The sequence below is a fragment of the Cyprinodon variegatus genome, unplaced genomic scaffold, assembly GCF_000732505.1.
Source record: "Cyprinodon variegatus isolate N-32 unplaced genomic scaffold, C_variegatus-1.0 Scaffold1145, whole genome shotgun sequence".
NCBI lineage: Eukaryota > Metazoa > Chordata > Actinopteri > Cyprinodontiformes > Cyprinodontidae > Cyprinodon > Cyprinodon variegatus.
In genome coordinates this window covers 162264-189589 of record NW_015151598.1, presented here as the reverse complement: position 1 = coordinate 189589, position 27326 = coordinate 162264, and the positions used below count along the sequence as shown (strand labels likewise).

The 27326-nt window shown below is 41.4% G+C and overlaps 1 protein-coding gene across 6 annotated transcripts; it reads left to right on the top strand.

The window, feature by feature from the left end:
- On the top strand, positions 1-27326 carry LOC107101744 (transducin-like enhancer protein 3). 6 transcript variants are annotated; one of them, XM_015400772.1, is made up of 21 exons: positions 1-442; positions 882-1109; positions 1468-1568; positions 1816-1879; positions 3332-3376; positions 10215-10277; positions 11278-11352; positions 15583-15784; positions 16283-16341; positions 18395-18517; positions 18715-18765; positions 19162-19317; positions 20302-20437; positions 20548-20723; positions 21075-21151; positions 21249-21498; positions 22217-22464; positions 23143-23290; positions 23393-23543; positions 25130-25206; positions 25964-27326. In XM_015400772.1, the coding sequence occupies exons 2-21, from the start codon at positions 1086-1088 to the stop codon at positions 26069-26071; spliced, it is 2334 nt and encodes a 777-aa protein (XP_015256258.1). In that variant the 5' UTR covers positions 1-442; positions 882-1085; the 3' UTR covers positions 26072-27326. The 6 variants fall into 6 exon arrangements, with proteins under 6 accessions (XP_015256258.1, XP_015256260.1, XP_015256257.1 ...); XM_015400774.1 differs by having other exon boundaries at positions 15580-15784; positions 16325-16341; XM_015400771.1 differs by having other exon boundaries at positions 15580-15784.

Genomic DNA, 27326 nt, shown 5'->3' with positions numbered 1-27326 from the left:
CAGTCTGTGTGTGGTACAGCGCGCGGCGGAGGAACTGGGTACCCAACGGCAGGCTGGCGGTGAATTTCACAGCGCTCGATATTTTAACACAAAAATAACTGCTCCAGCCGACAGTCCATTCTACCCGGAGTTACTGGAGAACTGGCGCACCGCTGCAGGATCTAACTGCCTGGTTTTTGAAGTTGTCTGCGGTCGAGGACACGTCCTAACCGAGGGGTTTCCAGCGTCCGAACGGACGGACGGAGCGACGCTCTCCGCCTCTGAATCGCGGGCTTTAAAGGACCCTGAAGGGTGGGCGAACAAAAAGAAAAAAAAAAAAACAAGAAACGAGGAAAGACTATTTTTCTACTTTTCAGTGACGGAGGGAGGTCGATAACATTCCGTTGTGTGTGGATTTTATTTCTTACCTGTGCAGAGGAGGGAGGAATCATTCGAGACAAAGGTAAAAAAAAAACGGCTACATGAAGGGAGCCGCTAACAAGGCGAGATGTGGCTTTTATGGGAGCAGACTTCTTGCTTTCTTTCACAACGCACTAGATATATACATATTTTCCTCATTATGGAGCCTTTTCAGTACATTTACAGGAAAAGCGAAGTGAGTATATTCAAAACTAATACTTAAGGATTCATCTGTTGTTCTTTGAAAATGTAACGCATTGTTTTTTTCCCCCCGTTTTACCTCCTGTGATTATACTAAGATGATTAGTAAAGGGAATATCACGATTTAGAGTAAATATTTTCAATAATCCCGAGAAGAAGAAATAAACACTTTATTTGGATGTTTTTTTACGTAACAGTGTGCTCAGTTAGGTCAGTCAGGTTAAATTCTTGTGGCTTTGTTTATTTGATCCTCAGCTGTGCTTCGTTTTCTGTTTGTTTAGGTACAAAGCAAGGCCGGGAAGGTGACACATCCACAGACTGGAGTCTGAAAGTGCGCCTCTTAGCTGAGAAAGGCTTTGTCCACCGCCATCCTGCATATACAGGGGAGGGGGTGGCGGTGATTTTTCTATTTTACTGCACCTTCTCTGAGACTTACGGCAAAAAAAGAGAATAAAAAACATCGATTTGTGTAAAAAAAACTCGACATGTATCCACAAGGCCGGCATCCGGTAAGTAGCTTCTCTTTGCCACTGCTTGTACATTGATGCAAATCAATCACCTCTTTAAGAAAATATATCTAAATTACCTGGGAATTGAGCTGTAGATCCACACCTTCCTATTCAGGGCCTTGTTTGAGCAGAGATGCTCATCAGCATCATTTAAAATGTTCAATTTGGAGGCTATTTGTGACTACTGTAATCATGTAATACCACTGTGGATGGGTTTAAGTGGCTTACCTGAGTAAAAGCAGCCCTTTCTTCTGCTTATTGAGGCACAGGCATGAGGACAAAACAGGAAAAAGTGGGTTTGCCATCATCAGAGATCCACTGATGATGTTTATACCTTCCATTCTTCACTTTTTTTCAGGCACCTCACCAACCAGGGCAGCCTGGCTTCAAGTTCACCGTAGCAGAGTCCTGCGATAGGATCAAAGACGAATTTCAATTCCTGCAGGCGCAGTACCACAGGTAATGGCTAACTGACTGTAAACAGCTCTGGCTTCCTGGAAACAATAGGAAGAGGAAGCTGCTACTGGTTGCTCCATTATTGTAGCCCCATGCAGCAAAACTGACACTTATGGCAAAATAACATTGACACTGCTTTCTCACATTTGCTGTAGTTCTGTTTGATGATTGTGATGGTTGTCTTTCAGAGCCCTTGTCACTTAGTTGCATATAGTTGAAATGTTTTTTTTTTTTTTTTTGTGTTCTTTAGTCTTAAAGTTGAGTACGACAAACTGGCCAATGAAAAGACAGAAATGCAGCGCCACTATGTCATGGTAAGTGTACTAATTGTATGCTCTGATTCAGATTTAATACCGTACCCTCCCATTTGCCTCAGGTGAAAAGTCACAGGTGGTGCAGCCTAGTTGTTTTTCCCGAGATCTCCTTTGGTTGTTGACTCACAGTTGTTTTCATTGGACGAGGAGGTGTGGGGTGGGGGTTAACAGAGGGGCAGCTGAAATTCTAGACGGGGTCAAATGTCCAGCTATTGATTGTAGGGTGTGACGACCCCCTCCCTTCCCATCTGTGTCCCTGTGGGCTCCCCGCTTTGTGCCCATCCAAAACCACCATCCACTCTAAAACACCTAACATGATCCAAAGGAAGTGAAGGGCTCCTCTGCTGGCTTGGGGCATGAATCAGTGGGTTTCCTGTGTGTGTTCGTCTTATAGTTTTATTATAGTAACCTCTTCAAAGTGAAACAAGTGTCACAACCACAGCTTTCTCACACTGGGGAAGAGTCTGAAGCTGTTCAGACTCGCTGGTAACATGTTTTCCATTTGATCTGATGTCAAGTGGACAGCTCTAAGTACATATGTTACAACCACATGTGTCCCTGTGGACCACTTTGGACTTGTTTTCATTATTTCCCCTATGGTTTAAACTTCTAACCCAAGATTTACAATTTTTTCTTTGTCAGCCAAAACCTGAACCTATCATTTGGTTTAATCCGTCTATAATTACAGCATAATTTTAATCAGAGATGATCGCCCTGCTAAATAGGTGAAAATGAATTTAAAAGAAAATAGAAATATATATTTGATGCATTCTCTTTTTGGTATTTTATAGTGCATTTTACATTTTTATCTTATCTTATGGTAAATGCTAAACTTTGCTAATTTCAATAGGTCATTTGTCCCAGAAGTTCAGAATTTGCAAAAGGGGGACAAAAACAGAGTTTTGTAAACATGACTCGACTCAAATGTTCTGCCAACACAAGCATCTGTCTCCCTACAGATAGATTTTCACCTTTTTTTTTAATGAATAACTGTAAAGGTTTCACTTTGAGTTATTCATAGACCCGTGTCTTTGATAAATAAGACTGACATGATTATGCTATAGCTTGGATATGGTTAGTTTGGTGATTTGCAGTCGCATCATTTTTTATTTTTTTGGGCCTTTGAAGTCATAGGTGGTGGTTGTGTGTCAAGACAGCTCACTCAAATGAAACCAGCCCACTGCTGCTGTGGCAGTGAAAAATACACCAAAGTTGTCAGTTTTTTCTTTTTTTTTGTCAAAGTCAGTCTGCTTATTTCTGCTCACTTCCTCTCATCTGCTTACATGTTAGTATGTGCAGAGGTCTGGTTAACATTCTTCTATTTATTTTTTTCCTCACCAAAGTTAAACATGTTAAATATGCCATTATATGTACAGATGAATATAGTATCTGCTCTTTAGTAAGAGTTTTTCTTCAATGCTGTTTTTGATGTTATCTCTGTTCATTTTACAGTACTATGAGATGTCCTATGGACTCAACATTGAGATGCACAAACAGGTATGTAGCCACATCAGATATGCTTTATTTACATCCAAAACAATTTTGTTTTTTTCTCCCCTAGTGTTTGAGGAGCATAAACACAGGCATACAAGCATGTCTGACCTTAGTTCCTGCCCTTATCTCTAAATGCTTTTCAGAGGCGCACACATACAGGCTTCCTGTTGTAAAAATGCTGACAGGTTAAACAACACTAAAGGCGCACCGTGCGATTGGGCGGTTGATAAGATTAAAGTGAAGTATTTGGCAGACAAACCAACAGTGCATGCTTTTAAGTGGCTCGTCCTAAGTTAGTGTTTTTGCGCAAATGCATATCTGCATTCCCATTGCACAGGAATTTGAAATTTAATGAGCAGGCACCTCCCAAACCACTCCACAGAAGAACTGGTATAACATCCAACTTGTTTTCTACCAGTAGATTGAGAATAAATAGAAATAATTGGAGAACATTTTCAGTGTCACAACCTGAGCATTTGATCTCTCATGTTCCTGACTTTGAAGACAGCAACACAGAGTTTTTAGCTTTTGAGGAGCCTTAGAGAATTACACAAACAATGGTATATATCACTGACTCATTTTGATGGCTCACTGGAATTCATAACGTACAACCCTGTACCTGAAACTGCCCTGGAGCTCCCAGGAGTTGAGAAACCACACTCAATAACTTTGGTTTGCAGCTCTGTGGTATCACGCAAGAAATGTGCTCAGGGTTTAACTGCCACAAACCGCTGCCCTAAGTGGATAAGAGTTTTAATGTATCTACTTTGATCAAAGTAAAGATTTTCTTTTTTTTATGGAAGAGAAAGGAATACATTTTTTTTTCCCCCGAAAACTGATACAGTGGCATGTGATTGGAAAGATGGGAGTCCATAATGGAGAAAACAGTACTGCAGTGTTTTTGGTTGAACCATGAAACCAAGAAGCTGTTAGAACAAGAGGCCACTGAACAGACTTGTACTTTCTATAGGGAACACCTAAGAGAAATGGCAAACTTAAGAGATGATAAATTGGTTTTACTTTTAGGCTTTATTTGAAACTCATCAACTTTCTTGTTCTTACATATGTTAAGTTGCTCTTCCTGGCTTTGGTCGTTTTTTATTTATGTGCGTGTTTACGAAGATGAGATAACTCTGATTCAGCATTAACTTAACAGTGGAGGTTGCAGGCGTGTGGACACTGGACAAATGTAAGTCAGTGAAGTTGCATCAGAAAATATGTTTACCTTTCCAGCACTTGGTCCATTCATATAAAATGCACGCACACACACATTAGTATGTTAATACAGATGAATAGTTTATTGCAGTGGTTGCTCTTATTAAAGTGGCCTTTATTTTAACTCTTTTTAGGGGAGGGAGAACGACGTGTGTTCTCCAGTGCTTTATGAGCTAACTGTTCAGTTTTAGCCTTATCCATCTTGTCTCAAAGGCAAATTTATTCACCTCAGTCTCACTTCAGATCATCTAGTAGATACAACTATAATGTGAAATTGTCTGGCTAGTTTGTGTAAAGGCTAATTTATGCTTCTGATGCATAGCCTCTGCAACGGTCAAATCTGTCTCTGTGCGCGACCACGCCCTCTGCTCAGAGGTTCTGCAATGGCCATTGTGAACCTAAAAAAAATCCTGACTACGCGTCGGACGGTCTAAATCCGTGCGGACCTCAAGTGGAAGTGGGCAGACAAAAAGCAGCTGTGATTGGCCCTTGGTATGCCTTTCCAGCTGTCTGTGTGGTCGTCCTTCTCAATTCTGTGCCGGGGCCCGCCATTTTTAAAAATCGAGCAACAACTACACTGGACAACTACGACGAAAGGTTAATCGAGGAGGTTCACTCAGAACCTGTTCCCCTTCAATGTCTAGCAACTCTAGATCCATCTCCGTGACCGTGATACCTTGCAGATGCGCCATTGTTGTTTTGGAAGATAAACACTCACGCCAGCGCCGCCAAAGTTCTCGTGACTATCTGCCGAAGTTCTTGTGAGTACTTGAATAGGCTCCCCCTTGTGCTTTGGCGGGAAACTGCTGTGTGTCCCTAGAAATTCCAGACAGACTGTGCAGAAGCATAGCAGCAAACCTGGTTTGCGACCAGACCCAAGCGACATTTGATGTGTGCAGTTACAGAAGTCTAATCTTCCCTTAAAGCTTAGACCAAACTTCTAAAGTTTTTTACTTGTCTACAACATACTGTGGTTTTGTCGTGCATCTCTAAATGGAGCCCAGGAGTCAAACGGATGGAAGTGAATCACCTAAGGCAGTAGATTGTGTGTTATGGTGATGGAGGATGCAGGCAGGCGTTTTTAAAGCGAGGTGTCTTTGAGCTGGAGATCAAAAGTATAAACATTGCTATGTTTGCTGTGGTGTAATAGATAACCTTTATGTGTGTTAGGACTACTGATCGCATATCTCCTTTTGGAACCGCAAATCTGAAATAAAAGTTCTTCTTTGAAGTGTGATATACTTCATGTAAATAAATATATTTTTTCTTGACCTATTTAAAGGGGTCATTTTATTTTTAAATTGTTTCAGACCTCATCTCTTTAATTTGCACTTTTTTTTTTGCTTCCCCAGATTTTTCTCTTTTTTTTTTTTTTTGTCTCTTCTTTGTGCCCTCATGTTTTATCATTGCTTCCTCCTCCGCCCAAGTGAAGGGATATGAATGATGGCTCTTGTGTCATTAGCTGTATAATATGATGTATGAGAGTGGCAAAAGGAGAGATGAAGAATGGTGGGGTGGAGGCTTCATGGCCATGAGATCCAGAAGGTTAATGTCATCAGTGGAAGGGTAGCCCGGTTGGAGGAGCAGCACACTTCTCAATTCATCTGCCGTTGAAGTTTGATTTGGCACTGGGTGTGCTAACTAGATGTATTTCTTTATTATTAAGAAGCTAAACTTTGCCAGACCCCCATCCTTTTTTGGGACTGTTTCCGTGAGGCACTTATCAGCAGGTAGAAGTGATATGTGGTTGGAGTTAAGCCTAGCCGTGGACAAAATGAGTGGGAAGAATAATCTGCAGAATAGGCGTTCCGGGGTAAATGGGTTAATCGACTTCTCCCGTGCATCTCTTTTGTTTGTCAATAAGCCCAGTGGAGAGCTCTCTGAATAATTTATGGCTCCTTCCACCCTCCTTCCTTTCTTTTCCCTTCTCCCATCCCTGCTGAACAAGTGTTTGTGATGACATCAGCGAGAGGTAAACAAACGGCCCCTAGCTGTCCCTGTTATTCATATGAAAGACTGCAGGCTGGATTATTAGAAACAGCTACTTCGCTTTTGTTGAAAATTTATATTGGTGTGAAGAAAAAAAGAAATTATAAATTCCCTTTGTTACTCAATAAATCTGGATCAAAACAAGGGACTTGTGCATAAACACACAAATGTAGAAAAATCCCACCATGGAAACACCGTGTCTACTTACACAAACATACAGTAATTGAGGTTCCTGCACACAGTTTCCTCTATGCTGCTGCTGCTGCTGCTGCTGCTGAGCTGAGCGGTTGTCATGAAAGGGATGTGTGTGTGTTGCTGCCAGGAGGTAATTTGTTTTGACAGTGTCTCTTATGATGGCAAAAAAGTGCAGGGTGGAGGTAATCACCCCTGCTTGCTGTCAATAAGTGATTTTAATTAGCGGAGCTCATTAGGCTGCCTCAGCTACATGCCCTGCTGACTGTGGTGTAGGTGAGGAGGGGGGTTGCTTTGTTTCCGACTGCCTCTGCTCCCTGTCCGTCTGATTGTTTATCCCAATCAATCTTTCTTTTATTTTAATCTCAGCTTCTTCTTTGCTTTTCCCAAGCAGCGCAAAAAAAAAATTTATGCGATTCAAAGAGAAGTGATCCAATAGGTCCATATTAGATGTATACATGTTGCCACTCAACTTTTGTTTGACTTTAGCGAGCTGTTTCTATGAATGTGCCGTGTTTATCCTGCTCCTCACTTGTTGAATGAGTGAAGGAAAGGGGAGAGAGCGTTATCTAGAAGGATCATGTCTGTTTCCTGAAGGAAGAGGGCGGGGGGAGGCGAAACAGAGGGAAGGAGAAACAGAGCTTGTGCAAATGAATAATTTATGGTGGATTCCTGGAATTGTTTGCCAAGGTGATGATGGTCGATCCGTCTCAAAGCCAAAACAAACGAAGTAGGAGAACACACACCCACCCACACTCGGGGGAGTTTGATGAGGTTACTCAGGGTTGTGAGGCGTGCTTTATTTTGATAGCCAGGCTGGAGAAGTTGGTAAAGTTACACCATTATTGTTTGGGTTTATGTTTCCTAATTGGCTGCTGTTAGGATTCAACACGTTTAGCTCACAGAATTCAAACAGAAGATTTGTCAAAATGAAGACTTTAGCTTTCATGAAGAATGTTGTAATCTGTCACAAACGCTTCCCTACAGAAAGGAACCTTGTTTCTTTTTTTCTTTTCTTTGTATAGTTTCCAACTAAACTGACATGCACATGCAAGATGTTCCTCATGCATTTGTAATGAACTAGGTACCTCTAAGTGGCTCTTTCTTCCCCTTGGCCTGGCTGTAAAGATAATTCCCAAACAGCCATCTCTGCCTCCTCATCTTATGCCACTTGTTTTCCTCGCCAATTGAATCCTCGTCAGAGACTCTGCTCTCCACTCGGGGGCTAATGCCTGGAGCGACAAACAGCCAAACGGCTTTCAACGCACCATTGACAGAGGGATGTGATGGAGAGAGGGCGAGCCTCTCCAAGCTCTGCTGCTTGGAGACAACTCTGAGTACCTGTAATTGTGGAGCTGCAGAGAAAAGCTTCTGGTGGCTCAGAGGCCTGTTTCCCGCGGCTTTAAGTGACTATAAACTGCTGCTGAAAGCTCTGTAAAATATGGTTATTTAAAAAAAAAAAAAAGATGTCCTGTTTTGAGTTCTGTAAGCCAAAGCGGGTGTTACCTGCCTTTTCATGTTTGACGGTCAGCAATTTGTCCTGACACATTTATCCTCATTGAGTGAACAGTGAGGATAAACCCCAGGGCTTGAAGCACTTTTACAGCTGACATGTTAAACACTTTCTATTTTTTTTTCTTCCTCAGATTAACTTTGGATTAAAATTCACTGGAGGTCAAATGTTTTTATAATCTTTAGCTTTTAAAAAGGAGTCCAGTTTGATTAGTTTCTTTTTTTTTTTTTACTTGTTGGTACTCTAGGTCAGCTGAACATTTTCTATGTAGCTTGATGTTGTGATAAATTCAACAAAAGACAAAAGTGCACCTGAATTCCACGAATGTTTTTTGGCCTCCAATAGTGGTCCTGAAGTGGCGATTTGCTACAAAGCAAATGGATGCCTTTCTCTGTGACTGAGTGCTTGCAAAGCAGTTGCTCTAATAGGAGAGTGTATCAGCATACAGCTGTTTCTACAAGCCCTGTGCTGCTTCCCCCTGCAGCCATTTCCACTGCAACGCACTCACCCTGCCTGTGTCATTGTATACAGCCCCCACTAATGATGATTCTTTATGAGTCCCCGAAGAGCCCCCCTCCCACCCCTTCTCCATGTCAGCTCACCCCCAGTGTAGCCCCCACCCTCCCTCCCCGCCTCCACATTCCCAGTTATCCCTCATTAATTTCCCGTGCCGATCAGATCGACAGGCCGAAAATTCAATTTAATGACCTGCCTCTGTGCTGCTCCTAATATGATTTTACAGGCTGTTCTGGTCAGAGCCCCAGCCCAATTTACATAACGATAAGCCCTGCCAGATAGCGTTGCCCCAGCAACTGAAGAGGGGAAGATGAGAGGAAGAGAAAGGAGGGAGGGAGAGAGGAGAGATTAGCATGAAGGGGTGTGAAGAAGCTTTTGGAGGATGTGGGAGAAGAGAAAGCACAGTCCGTTTGAGGTCAAACAGGGGTTGTGAGATAAATCCTGACAGGACAGCAGAGGTCTGCCCCCCCCTCCCTCCCTCTTTTCTCCCCTTCTTTCCCTGCCCCCTGAAACTGAAGGGGGTGACAGAGGTTTTCCAGAAAGCTCCTGGCACCTCCCGTCTCCCCCCCTCCACTTTTCACATTCAAACAAGGTTAAGGAGTAAATGAGAGGAATGCGGCAGCGAACAAAATGGCGGGAAGGACCTCTCCAACCCACACACACCTGCTGGGCCTCCACCCCTAATCTCTCAGAATCAATTAGTTCACCTCCCCTGGTCCAGTCAAACCACATTACCTTAGTGTCAAATCAGGGGATTTCTCTCCTCCATTCATCACCACTTTGCATGCCCTTCTCTGCGCTTTCATTCCGCTTCCCACTTTTGTCTTCCTCCTCTGCTCCTCACCCTCCTCGACTCGACGGAAAGTGCAGAATTTAAAAGGGGAAATTGGCTTGGGCAAAATGTCATGGGACCTCCGAGTGCAGCAGACAGGCAGCGCAGCATATCCATTTGCCCAAATGCAGCACTGTAAAGTGCATTATGTACATTGAGCCCCACAGTATCATCTTACTCTGCCGGCTAATATTATGTGGTCGATACCAGAGATGCCTCTGATAGATTGGGCTGGAGAGTTAACCTGTCTGCTTCAGCGTGCCCTCCCCCTCCTCTTTATGGACCGTAATTATGAAGTATGGACCTCATTAGGCTCGCTCCAGCCAGATGGTATTAGCATATTTCAGCCTCCTAATGAAATAAAGGCTTGAGCTTAATGGAAGCATTGGAGAGGGGGAAGTAAATTTGTTCTTGGGCGGTCCCAATTTAGTTAGAAATGCAATTTGGTTAGAAAATGCATGTTTTACCCTGATGGACGATGCAAACAGTTTAGTTTTATAGGTAATTAAACCGCCCAGTTCTTTGGTGCATGCAGTCCATTTTAAGCCTTTTCTCCTAATGTTTCCTTTTCTACTCTCCTGCAGACGGAAATTGCCAAACGTCTCAATGCAATTCTGGCTCAGATCATGCCGTTCTTGTCACAAGAGGTGAGTCTCTACCCTGCAGGATGCATGTTAAAGAAAACAATCCAAATACTCTTCTCACAAGCTGTGCATCAAGAAGTCAAAACACTAAATTGAAGCTGTTGATCAAAAGCTTAGATGAATGAGGGGGAAAGATTTATAATGTGAGATTCAACAACAGATTTAATATATCAGACTGGTCCAGTCAGATCTGTTCAGTTTTATATCTAAGGAAAACCAGCTGATTGCATCAACTTGTTCGACTCACACTGAACAGATCAAGTTATTGGTTACATTGTTGTTGTTTTTTTAACTGAATATTGCAGCAATAACTTTAGGACTAAATCACACATTGTTTCTCTTCTGTTATGATTAAAAATTATAAATCGGTGCACATGTATGATCTGCTTGAATTGCCTCTGTAAAGTGCCTTGAGAGGACATGTGTTGTTAACTGACGCAATATAAACAAACAGAATTGAAATGAATTTGGAAGTTGTTTGGCTAACGTTTTGTAATTAGGACCAAGCCTCAATAAAATAATTAAAAAGAACCAAAGTGATGATTTTTCTCTACTTTTTAATGTTTTTGTTTGTTTAAACTGATGCTTCTACAGATTCAGTAATACTGACATTGATGTGTTTTCTCATATCTCCATATGTTTGGTAAAATTGTGGTAAAACAAACCAAATGTAATATATGAATAAAGACAACCTCTGTTGTGTATGGATATCAGAAAAAATCTGCTCCTAGTAAATAGAAAATTCATAACTTCTCTGGGTTTAGTTTTCAAAAACAATCATCCAGATAAAAAGTCTGAACAAAAGTCTTTTTGACCTGACTGTTCTGCAAGATTTCCCCTTTATTCTTTGGACCGTACCAAACACCCTGTATGAATGTCTATTACTGGTTTTAAGGACCCAATTAAGGACCTATTGTCCACCTTGAGAGGCAGCTGAATGTGTTGTTTTTAACAGACCTTTTCTCCATCATGTTTCTAATCCTCTCTTGTTTGTGTCCTGCAGCATCAACAGCAGGTGGCTCAAGCTGTTGAAAGAGCTAAGCAGGTGACAATGACTGAGCTGAATGCTATCATCGGGGTACGTGGACTTCCCAATCTGCCTCTGACTGTGTGTATACCCTCTTCTTCTTCTTTTATTTAACCAAAAAGCAGAGACAAAAAGCTGCATTCACAGAGGAGGACCAGCCCTCATATACTTATAGACCACTGAAATGTTGTCGATTAGATAAAGAAATCCTAAAAAGAAAAGACATCGGAGCAATACCTGCAGCCATGTTGCCACTAGTCCTTAGATATTTTCAAGTGTTTAACATTAGTTGTGCCATGGTCCCTTCTCCTGTGCAGACTTGTCTCTGTCTTCCGTGGTTTATTAGTTTTAGAATACACAATGTTTGCCATGATCTTCCAGTATGCTGTTCACAGCTGTAATTTCCCTGAATGCTGCTATGTTGACCTTTCCTCACACAGTGAGTCGTTCCAAAGTGAGCCTCTGCTCTGAAGCAGTGTTCCAGCTGGGATCAGATTATAGGGTTTCTCACATTTCACTTTACTCGCTCTTTAATTACTTTAAGGTTTCAGCCAAAAGGCCTACCTTCACCTCTGGACCAGAGAATCAGTGTGTTCAGGTCAGGACAAGCTTTAGGATCGCAGCAGAGAAAACAGCAGTGGGAACATTGCAGTTACTGAAAATAAAATGCTTGGGATTAAAGTTGAGGCTGTGAAGTATGGCCTAGTCTGTAGAACAACTGTTCACACTTGTTGAAACAGTCTCACAGCTGTAGGTCAAGTTTCATTTTTTTCTTTTTTTCCCCAAATGCAGGTTCATGATATTCCTCTAAATGAAACCCATGTAATATATCTAGTGTTATCATATTGGTTGCTAGCACTTAAGATGTGAACCTTTGTATTTAAAGTAAACACCTGTTTGCTAGAGCCTCAGTTCATCCTAAAAACATTCAAATAATACAGGAATGCATCTAAATGCATTTTCAATATTTTATTTTCAAGTACTTTGCAGCCATGAGAATAAATGGAGAAAATCTCCTCCAAAGCTGGTAAAGACAGTTTCCACACAGGATTAATCAGCATCAGTTTAGTAGACTTGGAGGTTCTTTCTATGGTTTAAGTCATTTAAATAGTCTCACTAAGGTTGCGTTCGGGTTAAAATCTGGTTTGCTATCAAATAAAAACGAGCAGCCTGGCCTGTGTACTCCAAAGAAGAGACAGAGACGCTGTTGTGCGCTCCTCTCCACTGTTTTGCATAGTTTTTTAGCCCAAGGCAACACATGATTGAGTCTTATTTGACAAGTGTCAGAGGTGCTGGATGTTTTGCATGCTCCTGCCTTTATTTCCATGAGTCCAGCATTTAATTAGATCGTAGTTGGATGCTGGTTGACCTGCCAGCTACAGGTGGTGCGCTGCTTACAGTGTATCATGTAAATACTAATCTGTGGAGGACAGCACAAACCTTTACACCTGGCTGATTTTCATACCACTACAGCTCATTTGCCTACCGCAGTGTCCTTCTTTGCATGTTTTGTTTGGATATGTATATTCAGCGTTACTTAAGTTTATTTTACTTGCTTATTTATAGATTTTTAGAAAGTAGTAAAGAGTGTGTTATAAATTGAATGAGTCTGGATATTTAACTAAATGAAACACGAATAAAATAATTTTTTACTTTATTTGTTAAAAAACATCAGATAGTCTGATAATGCAAATGACCAACAGGTTTATTACTGGTTTGGCTGAATCCCTTTAATCTATCACCAGCCGCTAACTTCTAGTTTCTGTTTAGTTGCCATGGCCTTTGTCTTTCCTCCCTCTGTCCCATTTGTTGTTTTTAGAATATTTTGTGGTCTAATTGTTTTCGTTAGATAAGTGGAGAAATTCTGATGAGCTGCAGAACTGTTGTAAGCCACAGTTGGTAATGCAGCGACTATTGCCAGACTTATCAAGCCAGTCTGCTGCCAGCTGGTTTGTGCTGGTTCTGTTGATGCTTGTTCCACCTGACAGTACCGTTCTGCGGGGAGCCAGTTTCGCCTAGTTAACTTTAATTGCCTGTTTCCAGTGGAAGTTGCCAAAGTTGCTGCAGCATTTCCACAAAATGGAAAAAAGATACGTGTGAAAGAGAGCGAGCTCTTTATCCATGAATATTGAATTGGAAGCAATTTATTTTCTGAAAATTTCCCCCCCCCTGCTCTTCTCTCTCTCTCTGCCCCTCATGACTTCCCTCCCTCGTCTCTCTTCTCCTCAGTCATAGCACGCTAATGAGGCTTCTTGATAATGATCCCTGCACGCTTTTCCTCATTAGGCACACTCAATAGGGACGTCCCTGCCTCAATCCCTCGCCCACTCTCTTTTATTCTCTTGTTATTTTTGTGATTCTGCCTCTCCTTCCTCGTCTCGTTCTGGCTGCCCTTTCCTTTTCCGTTTTTTCCCAAGAAACGGGCAGCTCAGCTCAACAGTGTAGAATCGATTATCAATGTTGGCCCTCATTTGCTTGCATCCATCTGACGATCCCAGGTCTAGCTTGACATAATAGGCCGGCTGAATAATGGCCAGCTGTTAAATAAACTTTAAATGTGGTAAGCCACCCTATATACATTGGTCTGCTTTCTCCATTTTGTATAATGAATGTATGGATCGGGTTATTGAAGTTCTATCTTGCAAGCAGAAAGGCAATCTTTTTTTCATCTCTCGCCATTTGAAGAGGCAGTTGATGGATGTGCTAAGTGTTATTTAACCTTGTTTTAAAGCACTTGCTTCCCTCTTGCCTGAGTGGCTATTTAACTCCTGTCTATCTACTCTCTTGGCTCTGACTGCCTCTCACAGACATTCATGGCCTCTTGGGAGATATGTGTGTGTTCTCCACCGTCTTCTCCTTAGTGGTATTTTGCTGAGGCGGGGCATGCTGGCTTGGTTTTCCGGAGTGTTGAAAGGATTCGAGGCTTTCAAGAGCAGACCTATTGATTTTTTTTTTCTTTTTTCTTTATTCTCATTCTATCCTTCTGATTGAAGCATTTTGGGACCGAGCATAACTGTTTGCTAGCCAAAGGGCATGAGATCTTCCATGAAAACAACCTGATGGAAGGTCATGCACCATAAGAAAAAACAATTAACAGTAGAAGAAGTCTGTGTTATGTGAGAACAAGACTTGAGGAAAAACCAGTCCTTTAGAATAAACAGAGTTGGTCACAATCCAAGTCCAGAAGGAGTCATTGCTCATCTGGATTTAAAAAAGAAAAAAAAACAAATCTGAACTTGTCAGATTAGTTATCAAGCCGTAGTCCCGTTTCTTATCCATTCATTATGTGCAATTCTACATGCATTGTTTATGTTTTCTCTTTGCAGTGAAGATTTTAAAAAGCTTTTATATTGTGCCCCTTTCCTCAGACTGCGGTGTTTGGTGACCTTTCCACAGAAAAATATTCTGCAGATAAATATTTTTTCATCTTAGTTGCACAGCCACATTTCTTTATTTTAGATCATTGTAGGTTATGGGAAGTAACTATAGATCATTTTTATTGGTCAAAGCTATGAAATGTCTCTCAGCAGAGAAGTGTGTTTTTTTTTGTTTTATTTTTTTTATTATTGAATTGGTGGTTCGGGAAGTAAAATAACCGAAAGCATAAAATGAACAGATCATATATACAGAATTGGGTACAGAAAAATTCCTTCATCTCAGATGTTGGACAAGGTGTAATTATTCCTGATGTTTAAATGTTTACAGATATCTCTCAAGTCCAAAAATGAAATATAGTTTCTGTTTGGTTATTTTAGATTTAGTTAGAGATCAGTGTGTTAGTAATTTATTCTGCAGGTTTAAAGTCTTATAAAAGGCATCAGTTTGTTTTCTGTTTATAGTCATATAAATATTCTGTTATGATGTTTTGATATGTATTTATGTTTCTCTTAACTATCGACTGAACATTAAATACGGACCGTATGTGTTTGTTTTTTCTGTTTGGGGAAAATGTATCACACTGCTTCCTCATGCATAATTGAAGTTATGTTGTATAACTGCACAGCTGAGAACTAGAGGCAAAAAAAAGGAAAATATCACATGTAGAGGTTTTAAAGTGCTCTATCAAACCCCCCCTCCCTCTGAGCGGAACAACTTTCTCTGAACACAGAGGGATCTGAAAACAGTCGTCCTATTGTTCATCAGGCAGCAGGTTCCACAGAGTGTCTCCAAAGGCAGCTTGGAGGCTCTGGGAGAGCGTGGTCACTCATGGAGGAGTCATTTCCCAGCTGACCCACTTGTCCTTTGTCTTGTCCGCTGTCTCTCTGCGTTTGTTTACAGCAGCAGCAGCTTCAGGCTCAGCACCTCTCTCACGCTGCCCATGGCCCCCCAGTTCAGCTGCCCCCTCACCCCTCAGGCCTGCAGCCGCCCGGCCTCCCCCCAGTGACAGGTGCTGGATCCGGTTTACTGGCTCTGGGCGCTCTTGGCAGCCAGGCCCACCTGCCTGTGAAGGATGAGAAGAACCACCACGACCTGGAGCACCGAGGTGAGGAGCACAGCCTGCCACACAAAACACCTGCAGCACTTTAGTGGTGCTGACTAGAGCAGTTTATACCGGCTGAATATACTTTATCCAAGACACATAAGCTCTTGTTTTTCAACGCTGAATTATGCACAGAAATACTGAGAGGGAAAATCTTTACTTTTAGTGGATTTCCTTTACCTTATGTTCTGTTTTAATATGAAACTAGAGTCTACTTGTCATTTCTTCCTTTTATAAGCAATGAAACACTGTTTCATATGAGTGTTATAATGAATTGCTTTTGTTCTCCATAGTTTCAAAAAGTTGATTTAAAAGTAACTCTATATTTTTTATGATTAAATCCTCTTTAAAACAATTTTTCATTAGTAGATTTTAACTACCTTGATCCCACAGAGCTGCATATATCAGTTCTCTGTGTGAATAAAGGAGCTGTATTGCTCTTTGATTGCAGTCTTCGTTAACCCCCCCGTACTAATTTGTACTTTGCTTTCCTCCCTCCTGGCCCCTCATCTTTTCACTCGCCACTGGCCATTCCTCTGAAAGAACGCGAGTCCAGCACGGTATGTTGACTCTACAACTCTCCATCTCCTGTGTGTGTGTCCTGACTTGGTCTGTGCCTAGCTCACTGTGTTTGGTCATTAGGTGTACTTTACATAGACCTAAGCTCACTGTTCAATAGACATTCAGGCTCTCTGTGTAAGAGCACACACATTTTTAGACTGGGGGATATGCACCGAATTTAAATGACTTCTGGCTAAATAAGCAGGTACCTTCTAATCCAGGTGGAAAATGACTCTAATCACTGGACAAGGATTAGTACCCTGCTACCTTCTTTAACTTCAGCACAAATAAAGGTGACTTTGAATACCCTTTTCCTCCTTTATCACTATAGAGTACTGAGTGAGGAGTCAGTCATAGCCTATTGTTATTCCATATTCAATAAACATCATACTTCTTTGTTTATGTTGTGTTTTCTCCTGGTGTTTTGTATCTTCCCATCCCCTTTTTCTCCCTTCCTCTGTCTTGTGTTGTCGCCATCTCTCCATCTCTTCTCATGTTAAAATCCTTGTTTATTGGACAGGCTTAAAGCTCTCAGTTAGCTGAAGTGTAACGCTCCGTTGGATCTGCTCAAACAGATTAAGTTCCCATTGACTGGCCATCCTGAATGGGCTCACTCATGTCAAAAGGGAACCCTAACTCTTCCCCCGTCTCGTTTGGTGACAAGCGGCTGCAATACCACCTTACCTGATCCCTCAGCCAACCTCTCCTCCCTCTTTTTGTTCAGTGCACAGCGACACACAAAGTCTTCCTGTTCTGTTGTCTCAGGTCATCTGATACCACAGTTGAAGGGAAGTGCAGGGCTAAGCAATCTTAAGATTGTTAGATCCCTAAGGCTCAGATAGAGACAGGCTGTAATGGTGTAGGAGATGGTGTTGCAGTGAACCAGAATGGTGGCCTTGTTTTGGCTGCGGCAGCTGAACATATTTCCCAAAAAAGAAGGCAGAAAAACCTACTGTAAGAAACCTTTAACAGCAATACATTATTTCTATCTCAGATAAAAATGTCTGCAGCTCAGGACTTCTTTTAATCAGAATCCTGACCTCAATATGAGCTTATGCCTACCCCACCTAAGCACTTGTTGCCTTTCAGTCTGATTGGCATTGCCACTCTACAAATGTGGACTACAAAAACCCAGTTTGCAGCTTTTGAGAAAAAACCAACCTGTCTGAGCGTTCCCACTAGTGGGGGAGAACTCATGGCTACTATGCTATGCTGTTATTCTCTGCCAAATTCCTTTTCTGCTTTAGTCTCTCGTCTCTTCCTCCCTTCTTTTCATCACTAATTTTCTCGCTCTGGCTGTCAGGACCCTTCTCTGTAGGCAGCACACTTTGTCTCGCCACGTTGCTCTTGTCCTGAATTTCTCAATGGTCGTCTGTCCATCTGTCTTAATCTGATTTTTTTTTTTTTATTTTTTTTTTTTTACGTCTGTTGGTTTTCTAGTTAGGACCTGCCTCAACACTTGTAATTTAAGATCTACAATATTGAGTCAGTGGTGTTTGTATATGTGTGTTAAGAAAGCAGCATAAGTTTGATTTAATATGATGTTATACACTTGGCTTTGGCCTGGTTGCTGCTGTAGTCAACAGCATTGTCAGGTTTTATGTAAAGTTGACGTTTTCTCTCCAGTTTCACTGGTGACTATTCACCTTCCCAGTTAGTGTTTGAGTCCTTCAGTGTTTCTGTGGGTTTGTGGTTTTGCTCAGCTGCCTCGTCTGTTTCCTCCTTGCTCTGCTGCCTGGGCGGGAGCAACTGGGCTCAGCTTTCCAAGAATCCTCCCCCACCCCCCTCTTTAATTCCGAGTCAGTCCAAAAGTATTGTGCAGTTTTCTTTAGTGCTAATATTAAAGCTGGCCTGCAAATAAAAAAAAAGCTACACAAAATGACTGGATGTAAAAGTAAAGTTTTGTTGGTTTTCTGATGGTTATAATATTACAAATTCAATAATTCATCAAATTACCAACTTGAAATAAATCTGTCTGTGTAAATCATAATAAATGCTACGTTAACTCCATGGGAACTGTAGTCTGATGTGGGCCTTGTGTGTTTGTGGCAGAATAACTCGGTGTCGCCTTCAGACAGCCTGCGGGTAGCGAGTGAGAAGCACCGCAGCTCTTCAGACTACAGCGTGGACTCAAAGAAACGAAAAGTGGATGACAAAGACAGCAACAGAGGATATGTGAGTGTTGGTTTGTTCATTGTTTGCTCTGAGGATTTTGTCCTTGTAAAAGCTATCCGTGAATTCAGACTCGTTCATAAAAGATAAAGCCTTTTTTACATTAGAAGCCAAATACTTTCTATGTTATTGTTTTCTATGTTTCCACTCATCTAGTTAATAATACATTCCTTGCCACTAATGTTTCTCTTTTATTTCAGGACAGTGACGGAGAGAAAAGTGACGACTTGGTGGTGGACGTGTCCAATGAGGTAAGCCGACGGTTTAGCTACTCCGTCACATTCTTCAGCAGGAAGGCTGCAAAGAAACCAAACACAGCTCTCCTTTGTCTGTTGAAGCCTCGACACCTTTCACTGTGTTGCCAGAACGTCTGTCATAATATTGGTTGTGTGCTTTGAGAGTGTTTACTCTGTGCAGTTCCTTTTGCCATTCATGCAGAATATAAGACAAAGAATACAAAGAGAAAAGGGTGTGACAGGTGAATGAAAAGTGCATACATGTGTGTGAGGGTGGGTATGAGCATACATGAGTATATTTATCTGTGTTTGCACATGAGGCCCCAGCTTGTTTGACCTGCATGTAAATGCCAGTGGCTTTCCTCCAGCCTATTTGCTCAGTCTTGCACTCTGTCTGGTTTAACTCCGTAGGATCCAGCCACCCCTCGAGTGAGCCCCGCCCACTCTCCTCCAGAAAACGGCCTGGATAAGCCACGAGGACTGAAGAAAGACGCTGCCCCCAACAGCCCTGCCTCTGTGGCCTCTTCGGGCAGCACGCCGTCATCTAAGGCGAAGGACCACACCCATGTGAGTTTACCAAGTTGATGAAATAGGGGGATGGGGCGGGGGGTTATGTTGGAGGTGATGAAGCCTGTACTGACAGTTTAAAGAGCATTTGTCAAATGAAGTGGGTGTGTTTCTGAAAGACTAATATGGAGGCTTAGGAGTTGGCTGCTGTGGAGGATTTAAAGGGAGCAAAGGGGTGGATGTCTTTTCAGGAAATCAAACCCTATGGCTCAGTTCTATCAATCTCCTTTATGGCTTAGCCAGTAAAGAGTCATTTCTCCACTGCTCCGAGGCTGTAAATAACCCAGAGTCTCTGCAGAGGGACACATGCTGTCGCTTGCTTTATCGCGTTATCTAATCTGCTTCTCTTCCATCCCTGAAATGCCTGTTGAGTTTATTTATATTTCATATGTAACAGCAAATGTAAACAAAGCAGCTCACAATTACCCTAATAAAAGTATAATAGACACAAATTTTGAGATTTTAAGAATAATTTAGTAAAATTTACATTAAAGTTAGCTTGAAATTTTACTGGTGATTATTATTAATGATCAACACAGCGAACATGTTACTGCCTCCTTCCTTCATTAGCATGTCAGCAGCTAAAGCTGCTCTTTTCTTTCTTAACTAGTTTGGGATTAATCGATGATTGTTTGGGCCTCTGCCTTGCATAAGGGTTTCCCAGGAAGTCCTCTCAAGCTTGGCTTCCAAGCAAAGGCTTATGCCCTTGCCCTGAAACACTGTCACAACCTCATAACCAAGCATGTGACAAAGTGCCCATGTTAGATTGGATCCTACATATGCCCATGTTAGATGTCAAGCTGTCCGCTCAGATTGTCCCTCTGGCTGGATTTTCCTGCCTTTCGGTAGCGTTTCACTCGCACAGGGGTTTTGAACGTTGGCAGTGGATCCAGTTTCATTAATATATCAGTCTTTGAGAGAGATTTTTTTTTTTCTTAAGGGGTTATACTAGATATTTGAGGCTGAAGAATTTCTCTGTTACAGAACGACAAGTCGTCAACGCCGAGCCTGAAGTCCAACACACCTACACCGAGGAACGAGGCCCCCACACCAGGAACCAGCACCACACCGGGACTGAGGCCTTTATCTATGGGAAAACCTCCTGGCATGGAAGCATTAGGTGATTACAAAAAGACGAGTTTCATTAATTATTATGTTAGATTTAACAGAGCAGCAATTCTGTTCTGTTTTTCCTGTACCTTCTAAACGGGGTTTCCTTCTCACCGCCAGCTGCCCCGGCTCTCCGTACCCCCCTGTCTATTGCTGGTTCTTATGCCTCTCCGTTTGCCATGATGGGTCATCATGAAATGAACGGATCCCTGACCAGCCCCGGCGTGTATCCGGGTCTCATTTCACCACAGATGAGTGCTGCTGCCGCCGCCGCTGCCTATGGACGCTCGCCAATTGTGAGTGCAATACTTTTAAAATGTATATTAGTTTTAGTTCAGACATTTGTATACTGAATGCAATAGAGTTCAGAGTCATCACACTAGTCGTCCTCCACATCTGTAATTTTTTAATAAAATATGTTTAGTTTCTGCAGAATTTGTTTTTTTGTTTCCTTGACTAATTACTCTTTTGACAGTGTTGGTGTTTTACTTTTTCGTCAGGCTTCTCTCTACAAAACAAAGCCAAATCTGCTTATTTCAAGGAATTTCCCTGAAAATTTTAGTCCAAACATTCAAGGTGTCTGTATCAAAATGTACTTGTTTGCTACTAGTTGAAATTAAAGTGCGGCTTTTGTTTGTGTCATCCAGGCGGGGTTTGACCCCCATCCTCACATGCGAGCTCCAGGCCTGCCAGCGAGCCTTACTTCCATTTCAGGAGGAAAACCGTGCGTGTTTGCATATTTTATTTCTGCTTTTTAGTATTTCTCCAGATTTTATCTTCTAACTTTACATCCATCGATCTTTTTTTTTTTTTCTTCCCAGGGCGTACTCTTTTCATGTAAGTGCAGATGGACAGATGCAACCTGTGCCCTTCCCTCCAGACGCACTGATAGGACCCGGCATCCCACGCCACGCTCGTCAAATCAACACGCTGAGCCACGGGGAAGTTGTATGTGCCGTCACTATCAGCAACCCCACACGCCACGTCTACACCGGTGGAAAGGGGTGTGTGAAGATCTGGGACATCAGTCAACCAGGCAGCAAGAGCCCCGTGTCCCAACTTGACTGCCTGGTAATTGGATGTTTTTACATCTTAAGAATGAGGAGAGTTAGCCCTATGCTGAATTTATTTCAATGTGTTCAGCCATGAAGGAATCCCAACGTGCTAATGAGGTCTCAGAGTAATACATTAGGAGTTTTATTAAGTATTAAATGTAGCCTGACTCCCCATCCCACTACAGCTGTCCACAGATCCCAACAGATAAAGATGTGAATAATTCAGTAAAATGTCTCACTGCTGTGCTGAAATTATCCTTGGTGGAGGAGGGAAAAAAAAACCCTGCTGAGTAATGACGTTCTGATTGGCCAACCCTGTCTGCCATTACGCAGCTCATTACTTTCTCCAAACTGCCTCCCGTTTCTCATTTCCACTCTGTGTCTTCATGCTGTTCGGCTCGTATGGCCTCCTACACCCTAAAGGTGTGTCCAGGGTGCCGTTTGGTTTTATAAAGCCATCAGGGGGCCATTTTAATTTGACCAATAGCTTCTACAATGCTGTTGATTTGTCTTTCTGCTCTCGTGGAGCTTGCAGCCCAAATGTCTTTTTGTCTCATTCAAGCCGACGTTTACATTTTCGCTAGTGTGAGTCAGCAGTTTCACCTGCTAAAGAAAATGTCAATGCAGAGAATTATCGGGTTTGTCTCGGTGGTTTAAGATGATTGACTTTGCTCATTTAATGCCTTTTACAAATTTATATTTAATATATTCTTTTTTTTTTTTCATTTCTCCAGAACAGAGATAATTACATCCGCTCCTGCAAGCTGTTGCCCGATGGCCGCACCTTAATCGTTGGTGGCGAGGCCAGCACGTTGACCATCTGGGACCTGGCCTCACAGACACCCCGCATAAAAGCTGAGCTCACTTCCTCTGCTCCGGCCTGTTACGCTCTGGCCATCAGCCCTGATGCCAAGGTCTGCTTCTCCTGCTGCTCTGATGGAAACATCGCCGTGTGGGACCTCCATAACCAGACTCTTGTCAGGTCTGTCCTTCACTCCAGTAGCTCTGTTTTGGACACAAACCTGAAGCAAAACCAAACATTGCACACTGTTTTATTGTAAAGGTGCCAGGAAATTTTCATCAAATGTTTTTACAACTGATAAATCTTTTTTTATTTATTTTTTTATTTTCAAAATTAATTAAACATTTTTTATGATTTATTAATATTCCACTCGTCTAGCTTTTATCCTTTATCCATTAATAATCAGTTCTTGCTTTCATGCAATGTCTGTATTTAACAGGGAAAAAAAGCCTTTACCTTCACTTAACATTTATTGACTGACTGAACTGAAAGTGTTTTGTCGAAAATGATACACTGAACAAAATCAAAATCTAGATAAGTAGTTTTTTTCTTAAAATAAGTGCATTTGTTCTTGGATTGAGGGGGTAAAAGAGACACTTTGCCAATGGAACAAGACAATTTAAACTTAAAATAAGAAAACACAATTGCGTTGTCTTATTTTAAGTGCATAATAATCTAATTATCTTATTTTAAGAGTAAAAATACTCATATTTTCATTGGCAAACCATCTCATTTACCTACTCAAATTAAGGGTAAATACACTTAATATAAGACATTTTTACTTATTTGTAGATCATTTTTCCAGTGTAGTTCTGCTGTCCCCCAGATGCCCTGATTTGTTTCCATTCTTTATTCCAGGCAGTTCCAGGGCCACACCGACGGAGCCAGCTGTATCGATATTTCTCATGACGGGACCAAGCTGTGGACCGGAGGGCTCGACAACACAGTCCGCTCCTGGGATTTGAGGGAGGGCCGGCAGCTTCAGCAACATGACTTTACCTCACAGGTAACACTAAATATAGAGCATTTGGAGCAGCTGTTGCTGTGGTGATGGTGATGCTCACTAGTTGTAAAACAAACTTGCTCTAAGGTTGGTTTGTTGTTTTAGATCTTCTCTCTGGGCTACTGTCCCACTGGGGAGTGGCTGGCTGTGGGAATGGAGAGCAGTAATGTGGAAGTACTTCACCACACCAAGCCAGACAAGTACCAGCTGCATCTACACGAAAGCTGTGTCCTTTCACTAAAGTTTGCCTACTGTGGTGAGTAACTTACAGAGGGCTTCCTTAAGCTCTGATCCATATTTGATTGATCCGAAGCAAACTGCTAGGCCTTCAAATAATTCACGGTTAAGAATTTAAGAAACTTTACACAGATCCTATACTGGTCTCTGTTTTTTTTAACCCTTGCCTTAAATGCAGAATTTAAAGTCATGAAATGATTTCTAATAATTAGTTGTTCATAATAGATCACCAATGAACAGGTAATCTGTTATGTTCACCAGTTTCTATATCACAAACGGCTTCAACTATAAGCAAGAAAGTTGTATATGTTTTGTCAGATTTCAGAGGGTAAATCTCATTTTTTAAAGATCCGTTACAGATAATGAAAAAAACAAAACAAATTCAGTATCTGAGGAAGTTTGAATATTTTCAAAATGTTTCAGCATATTCAGATATAGTTAAGTTTAAGCAAGGAAAAAAAACACTGCTTTTCAGGTAAATTTCTTTCACAATGGAGTGAACTGACGGGTACAAAGGCTGTGTTAGGGTCAGGTGTTGTGAAGATTCTCAGTCATGCAGGTCATGGTCAAGCTTGAGAAGTTCAGTTTAGGTGACTGGATGCAAAGTTTTCCGGAAGACGTCTCGCCTTTCATCCAAGAGGCTTCTTCAGTTCAGTTAGTTAGGAGTAAGGGTCACGATTAGGCTGTAGAACTCGCCTACAAATGAATGGAAGTCAATGGAAAGGGTGTGTTTGTGCACATCTAAAACTCTATAAGAGTTTATTCTTTCCAACCTACATTCACAAATACTAAAAGACCATTGTCAATAGTGTTTGCATAACAGTTTGCCTCTATTTTAACCTAAAAAGTTGGACTATCTGGAAAATAATTTTTTTTTAGTTTACTTTTGTACTTTTATATACTACCTAGAGTCAAAGTGGATGAATCTTTAATATTCAAACCAAAGCTACTCAAAGTGCATATTTGCTACCTTAGAATCTCATTTTTCACCATCTAATACCCTCCAAGTGCCTTCTGATAATTCAATGATCCAACCTGTCACGTGTTGCAGCATCATTGCGTCTCATTGCATTTACCTTTAAGCAGAATTAAAACGGACGCAAAAGATTTTGTAATTCTCTATTATCCTGAAGCTCTTAATCTCTTTATTTTACCCTTAATGAGCTGTAGATGCACCATTTTTCAGATACCAGTGGGCTGTTAGTGGTTTAAGTGCTCGTCACTCCCACTCATGTATGTAGGGCTATTGTTAAAAACAAATCTGATGATTGAGCAGCAAATTCAGCACTTTAGAAATGTTCTTTCATATTAATTCATTCCCAGAAATCAAGGAGCTGGTCCTCTTCTCCTTCACCGCAGAACTGATTCATTCAAATCAGTTCAGAGCTCTTGGTGTGGCTGATTAAATCAGCAGCCAGCCAGTGAGCTGGTTAATGAATCAGAGGGTTATTTGAATAATTAACCGGGTTAGAGCTGTGAGTCTCCTTCATTATGTTTTATGACTGTTGATGAGGTAATTCAAGGAGCAATGTTAGAACTGCTTACAGTTGCTTTGCTATGTGTGTGAGGACCCTTCAGTTAAAGGTGTCTCATCTTTGCCTGTAGGGAAATGGTTTGTGAGCACAGGGAAGGACAACCTGCTGAATGCATGGAGGACTCCTTATGGTGCCAGCATATTCCAGGTAATACAATACAAAGTGGGAAACCACATCATCAAACATATATGGGTTATTTCAAAATGAATTTAAAAATGGATTGTTTTTAATGATAATAACACTAATATCTGTATATAACTACATGAAAAATGTTAGATTATTTGCTTGTTTTAAGTCTGAAACAAACGGTACTAGAAGTATTTGAGACCAATGGTTGTGTTTGTCCCTCTTATTGACATGGTTAAAGGTAAAGTTTGTGTCAATAAAGGACGTTTTAAGGAAGTAGAATGGCTTAGAGGCTGTTTTTCTACTCAACTGGTTTGCTAAGTATTAGTTTAGCATTAGCATTAGCTGGCCTGACAACTGGCCACAGTGAGTTACATTTGCAGCCATCATTTTATTTTAATAAATTATAACAAAAACATAAAAGATGTTGTAACATAATTTAAAAAATGGCACTAACTTAGTTTATATTATCAGTATTTGAGACCAATGTGTTTGTCCCTCTTATTTACATGGTTAGAGGTAAAGTTTGTGTCAATAAACTAGCAATATGTGACATTTCAGTGACTGCTTGAAATGACCTTTAGGTTATAGTGATAATGTGTGAATTGACATAAATAAGACATTTAGTAGACGCGTAGAGATGATGGAGCACAGCTGCGCATCAGAATCTTAGTGAAAAGTCGCAGTTGTTTTGACTTACGCAGAACGATAGACTGCACTCATCTAACTAGAAAGGGAAAAAAGGCATGTTTTGACTGTTGATCATGTTTCCCTGCAGTCAAAGGAGTCGTCCTCCGTCCTGAGCTGTGACATTTCTGCTGATGACAAATACATCGTGACAGGATCCGGGGACAAGAAGGCCACAGTCTACGAGGTCATCTACTGAAGAGATGAAGTTCCCATTCTGCTTCAGCACTTCTACTGAGATTATTTTCCTGGTTTATAACACGGGCTACGACAGACTGAAGCAAGCTACATTTGTCCCAAACGGTTTTGGAAACCAGCTGCGCTGTTTGGCCTGTGGATATCTATACTGGAAGATTGTTTTTTTTTTTTTTTTTTTTTAAATCCCATGTTTTTAGGGTTGTGCATTTTTGCAAGATCTGAAGTTTGTCTCCAAGGATTTTTCAGATTTGACCAAGGTGGAGCAGAGCTTCATTTCCGACAAACTGATTCCTCAAACATGTACATTGTGTAAATATTGGATTAAATAAAAGACATTTTATATATTATAAAAGTATATATATTTTCATGTACTGGGTGAACTTGTGACCATTATTTTGGTCGCTCTCATCTGTATGAGCAAGCAGAACACAGACTGGAGCTTTTTAATTATTGCACCCTGACCGTTTCCTAAAAGCACACTGTAGGTGGATCTTTCCAGAAATCAAAACAGAAGAGCTTAAATCTCACAATGCTGAACATTACGTGGAGATTTAAAAAGAAAAGGCCTTACATCACATTGCTCTTAATGGACAAACTACGATCGGATTTCCGATTTGGGTGGAACCTCTACAGTACTGAGTGGAACGCTGATTCAGGAAAAAGAGCCGGATGTAAATTTAGTTTCTGTGTAAAAAGTGTACACGTGTCCCAATGTTCTGGTCTGTGTGTGCTTTCCCTGTTTGTGTTCGCCTGTGGCAGATGGAGGATGTTAAAGCTCAGTCTAACCCTTGGACCTCAGTTGGCAGCAGAAGCATTGCAACAGGCACAAACTGAATGACTCTGCGCTTTTTCTGACTCAATGTTATCCCCATTCTTTAGCTGCTCCACTGATTTCTATTGAAACTAAAACCCAGCAGTCCAGCCTGCTGCTGAAATCCCTGTGCCCTTTGTATCTTACCAATATTCCTGTTTGTTGGGCTGTGATGGAGAGGAAGGCAGATCGTACATGTTGGTCTGTCTTCACAGAAATGTTCAGTGCCTGTAAATGCTTTGGAGGATGAAGGGAAGCACACATGAAAACAGATACTGTAGTTGTCAAATGAAGCTGAGGGTAAATTCTTCTGGTTCGTTTTACTGTGCTTCTCATCCTGCCAGCATTTACAACTAAAGGGGCAAACCGCACCTCTGATTCACACCAAAGTATGTAGCAATTGCTGTCAGCACTGAAAACAAATGTACAGTTGTTAATGAATCAA

Bases quoted from the DNA above. Each gene is read 5' to 3' on its own strand.
- LOC107101744 (XM_015400769.1), top strand. From the start codon at position 1,086: ATGTATCCACAAGGCCGGCATCCG. The intron at 1,110-1,467 runs GTAAGTAGCTTC...ACTTTTTTTCAG, and splicing joins ATCCACAAGGCCGGCATCCG to GCACCTCACCAACCAGGGCA. The intron at 18,766-19,161 runs GTAAGCCGACGG...TTAACTCCGTAG, and splicing joins TGGTGGACGTGTCCAATGAG to GATCCAGCCACCCCTCGAGT.